General features: G+C 40.6%; 1 protein-coding gene across 1 annotated transcript; it reads left to right on the forward strand.

The window, feature by feature from the left end:
• Window positions 1-7,695: 7,695 nt before the first annotated feature.
• On the forward strand, window positions 7,696-8,625 carry LOC309558446 (olfactory receptor 5B12-like; the record flags this gene model as incomplete). The annotated part of the gene is made up of 1 exon (XM_082261519.1): window positions 7,696-8,625. One exon carries the CDS (start codon window positions 7,696-7,698, stop codon window positions 8,623-8,625), a length of 930 nt encoding a protein of 309 aa, XP_082117645.1.
• Window positions 8,626-8,847: the final 222 nt, after the last annotated feature.

Consider the following 8,847-nt stretch of genomic DNA (forward strand, 5'->3'; position numbering starts at 1 on the left):
TCTGTACACTGCCCAACATCTTAATGACCCCTGTTCACTGCCCTACATCCTACTGACCTCTGTACACTGCCCTACCTACTGTTTACCTCTGTACGCTGCCCTATCTACTGTTGACCTCTGTACGCTGCCCTACCTACTGTGAACCTCTGTATGCTGCCCTACCTACTGCTGACATCTATACACTGCCCTACATCCTAATGACCTCTGTACGCTATAGTACTGACCTCTGTATGCTGCCCTACATTCTAATGACCTGCGTACCTTGCCTACATACTACTGACTTCTGTACACTGCCATGCATACTGATGATCTCTGTACACTGCCCTACATCCTAATGACCTGTGTACATTGCCTACATACTACTGACTTCTGTACACTGCCCTACATACTGCTGATCCCTGTACACTGCTCTACATACTACATACTTCTGTACACTGCCCTACATACTACTGACCTCTGTACACTGCCCTACATACTACTGACCTCTGTACACTGCCCTACATACTATTGACCTTTGTACACTGCCCTACATACTACTGACCTTTGTACACTGCCCTACATACTACTGACCTTTGTACACTGCCCTACATACTACTGGACCCTGGACATTGCCCTACATACTACTTACACTGACCAGAAATCAGAGCAGACAGCCAAGCCTGAAGCTAGTCAAGAAAATCAGCCTTCAGTACCAGATGTTCTGCTTTCGTGAAGATATCCGGCATCAGACTTGTGGGGGTAACTGATTACTCTCCAGACATGAAAAAAAAATGTGACTGAAAGTGAATGCCGAGTTTTTCACTGATTTTAAAGGTAAGCTAAGTTTAAATTTTTACAGTGACATTAGTTTTAGTCGATTTTTCTAGGTTTTTCTAATGCCGTCTTTACTTTTTATTGAGGGCTTGCTAGTTATTTCTTACAAAAAAGAAGGGGGGGGGGCGCTGCACCCTGGTGATCTTTGATCTCTTCAATGTTGTCTGGGTAGATCCTCATCTCTCACAGGTTGCCTACCCCTGTTTTTGAAAATTTTGCTCTTCTAATTTTGGTACCAGTTTAGGGAAGACCCCTTTCTGTTAAAGCGGAGTTCCACCCTTGGATTTTTTTTTTTTTTTTTAAATACCCCCGGGACAGTCAGGGCTAGTGCATTCCACAATGGCTAGCCCCTGATCTGTCCCGGGTTGCACTTACCTGTTAGGACAAATACTTACCTTGAAAACGTCTTGTCCAGCGCTGCCATCTCAGATGTGGGCAGCTTGAAGCCAGCGAGATCCTCTTCGGGGTCCTCTTCCGCCTTCTTCGGTCCCACGATGCCCTGCGCCGGCCCCGACGTCACTTCCGGGTCGCGCGCGTCATCCCTCCACAGCTTCTGGGCATGCCCAGAAGCTGTTTAGAAGGGGATGACGCGCGCGCCCCGTAACTGACGTCGGGGCCGATGCAGGCGCAATGATTCCTGGGAGCTATGACGTTTAGCTCCCAGGAATCATTGCAGAGCCAGGAAGTGACGATGGGCCCCGGCCGAGGAAGGAGGAAGAAGGAAGTAAGGTAAGTATATTTTCTTCGCTACGAGGTAAGTAAAAAAAAAAAAAAAAATGTGATTATCCATTTCTTTTTCAGGTGACCCGGAGCGAGAAGATGGAGGTAAGTATAAAATTAGGGTGGAACTTTAAAGCATGACTGTGCCCCTACTGTATGTACAAAGCCAGCTCCATAAAGACATGGTTTGACCAGTTTGGTGTAAAAGAGCCTCAACGCTGCAGATGTCTTTACCACAAAATGGAGGGAGATCTTGATTTACACAGTTGACCAGTAGAAGTTTTTGATTCTTCACTTATCAATTGCAGTAAAGTTAAGATTAACTTTCTGAAAAGTTTAAAACAGAGCAAAGAAACACAAAGATATTTTCGGATTATCTTGTGTCATGAGGCTACAGTAAGATCCCAGTAGTGTAATGAGACACAGGAGGGATATGGCTGGAGATCTCTGGAGGATGCTAAATGCTTTTATACACGGTGAGATGGTGCAGGGTGGGGGGAGAACCTGTGTGTCCTCTTTACCTGACGCTCCGATCTCCTGTATTGAACTGGCTGAAGGAACCCAACCAACACAAGATCTGATAACAAGACGTCTACAGGACACATTGTATCTGTCTAGGACAGGAAGGTGTTGGCTGTTTTATACATAAAATATTCTTCTACAAGGTGATCAATCCTTCCTGACCATTATACAGTTTTGTATGGCTGGATATTCTTGCTATTTATCCCCTGTATTCCCATACACAGACCCCATGCATCATCAATAGGGGATTCTGAATATATAGGTGAGGTGAGTGGTTACAATGTGTCTTATCACACTTTCCTGGTATATTCTGCTCTGCTCACACATCAGTTTGGGATGGTGAAAAAGAATTCCAAAAATATGATGATTTCAGTTTATGTATTTCTCAGAAAAGAGGCCCTGTAATGATGATCTGTTATGGAGTTCAATTTTTACTATACGAGTCATAAAAGCAATCACAGCTTTACACTGACACCCCCCTGAGAGTTGCTGCTATTCCTTCTTATTTTACAGATCTTAACATACTAAGGGAGGGGAAAATGGTAATGGGACTTTGAATGAGGTGGGTTGCTAACTAAAATAACCAAATATAATGAATTTTCAAAATATTGATTTATTACATGTTACACGATGAGAACAGACGTATAGCAAATGGGAAATCACATATTCCAAATGAAAATACAAACAATATAAATGCAAAACTGACATGAAAAAGGTAGTGAAAGACATATCTTGCCATACATACCAAAAATTCATATTATAATAATAAATACTAATATATAATAGCAGATAAATAAATATCATAAAAAAGCACATATATATTATCTCATAAATGATACAAGGTCAATATCTGAAGAATATGTCTTCACATCCAATAGTTCATATAATATCTCATAAATACTAATGGCTCTATGCATTTCGTGGAGCTTATATCCACTCTTCAGGAGCTAGAATAAAATTATCTGTAAAATGTAAACTGATTTTAGAATAGAAAAAACTCACATGAATAAAGAAAATACACCAATAAATTCCCTTAAAAGATCAAAAACCTAAAATCCTGTTACTTACATATACAAGAGAGATAACTGAGGCAAAACCAATGACCTTCCGGGGATGAGCATATAGTGTGGGCAAAAGTCTGATCCGGGGCTGAGGCGGGTATACGCCAACCGGTCCTGATAGGGGGGACCCCACAGAGGAGGCAGGTACGCACACCAATGGTTCCAACCACTGTGACCACACATCCCGTGACCAAATATTCTATGCGATGAAAATAAATATAAGTTCAAAATAAATGTGTCTGTAATATAATCAGATCTTTTCAAGATGTTGGTGATGTGTGCTGCTACATGATGGAAAGAGTCCATGGTGGAAATTTAAAAGGCAAAGAATACAGAACTGATGCAATGTTTTATTAAAGGTCCAGTGTCATTGATTGAAATATTCTTATACTAAAAATCATATGAAAATTTTATTAGAGTAATAATAGCTTCCATGATAGGTCTATAAAGTCCTAAACCTGCGCAAACAGGACAATAACGGCTCCGTGCAAATAAAGGATTAATAAATAAATTACTTTAAATTGGAGTGTTATGTATTTAGTTGAGAGCTGCTCGATATAAGACTTAAAGTGACACTAAAATCTCATTTTTTTAGTTAAAAATAATAAGCATGTTATACTTACATGCTCTGTGCAGTGATTTTGCACAGAAAAGCCTGGATCCTCCTCTTCTCGGGTCCCTCTTCTGTGCTCCTGGCCATTCCCTCCTGTTGAGCGCCAGCAAGCAGCTTACTATGGGGGCACCTGAGCCGAGTCACAGATCCCTGTGTCCATTCAGACATGCAGCTACGGCCCAGCCCTGCACCCTTTCTTTCCTCATTGGCTCACTGACTTTGATTGACAGCAGTGGGAGCCAATGGTGCCACGCTGCTGTCTCAGCCAATGAGGATGGTAGTCCTGGGCTGCCTACAACACCGTGCTGCTGGATCTAGATGGACATCAGGTAAGTATTATAATTGTTCATAATTCTATTATTATTGGCTGCTGGGTCTGTTCACATGTTAATAAGAAGGGATTCTCAGCCAGGGTTCTGTGGACCCCTAGGGTTCCTCCTGAGGTTGCTAGGGGTTCCTTGAGCAATGGGCAATTTCTGCCTCTCAGATAAGTTTCCAATGACATCATTGTTCCTTTTAGCTGTCTGTAAGGGGGGTAATTATTCCCAATGATGGCAAGAGTAAGGAGCATTCTTCCCACTGACTGCCACACTAATGTGTCATCATGAGTTGTAGATTTTTATTTTTTAGCAGGGTTTCCCCGAGATCAGAAATGTATTTTAAGGGTTCCTCTGTGTTGAAAAGGTTGAGAAAGGCCGACATAAAAATTCTATTCACTAAACTTTGTTGCAAAATAAAAAATAAAAAAAAGAAAAGGTTGAGAAAGGCTGTGTTAGAGTATTAAAGAAACTTCAGTCCTGCTCCCACTCAGCAGTGGGGACTGCAATGCATGGGGCAGGCGGCTCCAATTGCCACCTGACACCCGCAATAGCTCCCCGCTGAGAGAGTCGAATGGTCGGCTGTTGTAAACACTCCCTGGAATGATCATAGAATATAAATATAGAATGATAAATATATATATATATATATATCTATATATATATATATATATATATATATATATATATATATATATATAGATATATATAGATATATATAGATATATATTTTATTAGCTGAGACCCTAGAGAATAAAATGTGAATAAAATGATGGCTGTTGCAATATTTCATGTCACACTGTATTTGTGCTGTTGCAAACATTTTTTTTTTTTTAAAAAAAGACACTTTAATTAAAAAAAATGTTAAATTTAGATTAAAAAAAAAAAAAAAACTGTAAAATTGGCCCAATTTTTTTGTATAATGTGATAAATGATGTTACTGTGAGTAAATAGATACCTAACATGTCATGCTTCAATTTGCGCACGTTCGTGGAATGGCTACACACTCATATGGTACTTGAAAATCTCCATAGGCGACGCTTTAAAATAGTTTACAGGTTACCAGCTTAGAGTTACAGAGGAGGTCTAGTGTTAGAATTATTGCTCTCCCTCTAATGATTGTGGCGATACCTCACATGTGTGGTTTGAACACCACTTACATTTGCAGGCGCAACTTACATATGTGTTCGCTTCTGCATGAGGGATAGGGCGCTTTAATGTATTTATTTTTTTCTTATTTATTTTACTTTTTATTTTTTTTATTTACATAGAAACATAGAATGTGTCGGCAGATAAGAACCATTTGGCCCATCTAGTCTGCCCAATATATCTGAATCCTATGAATAGTCCCTGGCCCTATCTTATATGAAGGATAGCCTTATGCCTATCCCATGCATGCTTAAACTACTTCACTGTATTTGCAGCTACCACTTCTGCAGGAAGGTTATTCCATGCATCCACTACTCTCTCAGTAAAGTAATACTTCCTCATATTACTTTTAAACCTTTGCCCCTCTAATTTAAAACTGTGTCCTCTTGTGGTAGTTTTTCTTCTTTTAAATATGCTCTCCTCCTTTACCGAGTTGATTCCCTTTATGTATTTAAAAGTTTCTATCATATCCCCTCTGTCTCTTCTTTCTTCCAAGCTATACATGTTAAGGTCCTTTAACCTTTCCTGGTAAGTTTTTTCCTGCAATACATGTACTAGTTTAGTAGCTCTTCTCTGAACTCTCTCTAGAGTATCTATATCCTTCTGGAGATATGGCTGTCCCTTTATTTATTTATTTTTGATCAATTTTATTGCTGTCACAAGTAATGTAAACAGTAATAGACAGTGACAGGTACTCTCTATGAAGGGATCTGGGGTCTATAAGACCCCAAACCTCTCTCTGCATTTGTAAGCATTCAAAATGCCAAGATCTGCATTTTTGAATACTTTAACATTTTCAAAACTGGCGCCTTTAAGGCTCCAGTAAACCGGAAATGACGTTGCTTCCAGGTTACTACATCTGAGACCCGATCAAAGACTATTCTGACTTTGTTCGGGATATGCTGGCTGGTTGTTTGGGTCCCCCGATGGGACAGGAGAGCCGAAGGCGGAGCGGCGGAAGGCAGTGTGGGGGGGGGGGGTGTCCCCTCCTGCTGCTTGTAATAACAGCCGAGCGGCTGCTTAGCTGCATAGGTTGTTATTACAAGAAAGCTGACCGTCAGCTCTAAAAAAACAGTACTGGGGTGAAGCCTGGCCAAATCCCAGTACAACCACTTGAAGCAAACCCACGTACAAGTAAAAGAGTAACTCCACTTTTGTGGGGAAAAAAATAGTTAATAAAGAAAAAACAATATAGCGTATACAATTGTGACACAAATCAGATTATAATTGAATGTTATTAAAAATTACCTTTCCTTTTCAATCGGCAGCTGTTGTAATTTTCTGTAAAATGCAATACAATATGGCCGCCTGGAGGTGTTCTGTACACAGAATGTGTACTGACCACACCCCCAGAAACATAATTTCCTGCTTGTGTGATTGGCTCACTGATTTTCTCAGAAGTCTGCACTAAGATACAAGTCAGATTTCAGGCATCCCCTGCAACAAAAATTACATTTTTGGTGAGATACTCCTTTTGACGTGGTTTCCTATTGGGGATGGAGACCCTGCAGCAGCTGATCGATAATTATGACAACTCCCATTAGATTCAGACCGCATTCACACTAGTCCGACTTGGACCGCGACTTGTCAGCCTGACAAGTCACGGTCCGTCACGCTCCCATTGTGCGGTACAGGAGCCGTTCTAATAGGAGCGACACAAGTCGCTCCGACTTAGAAAAAGGTTCCTGTACTACTTCGGGGCGACCTGGAGGCGACTTGCATAGACATTCATTTTATGAAGTCCATGAAAGTCGTGCCGAAGTCGCGCTGCACGCACTGACTTGTCAGTGAACGAGCCGCGGTGGGCGTGCGCCCGCATGCCCGCAATTGGCTCTCAAGTCAGTGACAGGCGAGTGACGTACTGGTACGTCACTCTGCCTGGCCGGGGCTGACCGCCGCAGTATATAGTCGTGCGGCGGTCGGCAACCAGTTAAACTTAAAGTTTTATTGGAGTATTACAAATTTTACATCTAAATGGGTCTTAAGACAATGTTGATGCAGTACAGAGGGTGTATAACAGAAACAAAAGCATGTACAATCACATTAAAGTAGATTCAAAAAGCTGTAAATCTCAGTTCAGGAGATCGTTTCGATGGGGGGGGGGAAGAGGTTGGGTTGGGTTGAGTTGGGTATTTGGTAGCTTTGTTTTATTTATTTTTTTAACTTAAAGTTTTAGGCATGAACAATATTTTACCTTTGCAAAGTAATATTGCCAAAAGACAGCCTAGTTTTTTCCCGATAAACCCAGTGTATGTATTACTCCGGTAAGAAATGACAAAATTATTGCTAAATAAACAGGAATATTGTGGAAATGCAAAAACGCTCTTGACCACAAGGGTTATACAAATAAAACAGATGAAGTATTAAATACTGTATATGTTTTTAATGTCTTGGTGTGAATAAGCCTTTACAGTCTAGTGAATGATGTCTTCTCCAGTTCAATGTCTTCCTGAATCCTCACATTGTCGCTTCCCCTCTCTTCGTGAAATAATTGGTTCTGATGGGAAATCAAACTTCTCAGTCTGAATTAATTTTGCTTGGCCTGTCAGACCTCACAGATTCCCAGATCCCGGTATTTCTTCTGATCCTCCTCGTCTATGTGTCCACACTGGTTGGGAATCTTCTCATCATTTTCTTGGTGGCCTCAGACTTCCGCCTGCACACCCCCATGTACTATCTCCTTGGAAACCTCTCGGTTTTAGACATCTTTGATTCCTCCATCCCCACATCTAATTTATCTTTTGGCATATTTTCTGGAAACAGAGAGATTTCATACCCAACTTGTATCTCCCAGGTCTTCTTCTTCACCTGGTTTGTTGGCATTGAGTCCTTTATACTTGTGATGATGTCCTATGATCGCTATGTTGCCATCTGTCATCCTTTGCGTTATACAACCATGATCAGCAATCAGCTGTGTTTGCAGGGGGCATTCTTCTTCTGGGTCTTCAGATTTGCCTGTGCCTTGTTGCACACCCTTTGTGCACTAAGACTGGACATCCCTGACCCCACCACCATCCCAGGCTTGTTCTGTGAATTATATCAGCTAATGCAACTGTCATGTTCTGACACTTACCTAAATTACGTAATTTTATATTTTGACTCTGTAAGTTTTGGAATCACCGGCTTTTTCATTACTTTCCTTTCATATGTCTATATTTTCAAAACCATCCTGAAAATAAAAGTGAATGACGGAAGACAAAAAGCGTACTCCACCTGCAGTTCCCACCTCACCGTGGTCTTCATTTTTTACGGGAGCGCTCTGTTAAACTACGTTCTCCCCAAAACGAAAGATTTTATGGCAGGCAGATTGCTGTCAGTATTTTACACAATTTTCACTCCTCTGTTAAATCCAATTATATACAGCCTGAGAAATAGTGAACTGAAAGGAGCTGTTAAGAAAATGCTATCTAGAATGGACTCCATGTCATGAACTGTCACTCAAGAAGAACTTCAAAGCAATATTATTAATCCCAGACCTGCATGTATTAATAATTACCGTAATTTATCTGTTTTGAATTTTTAAGTAAAGTTGATTACATTTTTTGACATATACATGCATGTTAATTCTGTGTATAGAAGAGTAGGTTAACTTTCATAATAATGGTGCGGTGATAATACCAAACACATGCTTCTTCTCTGTTAATTGTAAAGG

This window comes from Pelophylax lessonae, assembly GCF_965119305.1.
Source record: "Pelophylax lessonae genome assembly, chromosome: 6".
Classification (NCBI taxonomy): Eukaryota; Metazoa; Chordata; class Amphibia; order Anura; family Ranidae; genus Pelophylax; species Pelophylax lessonae.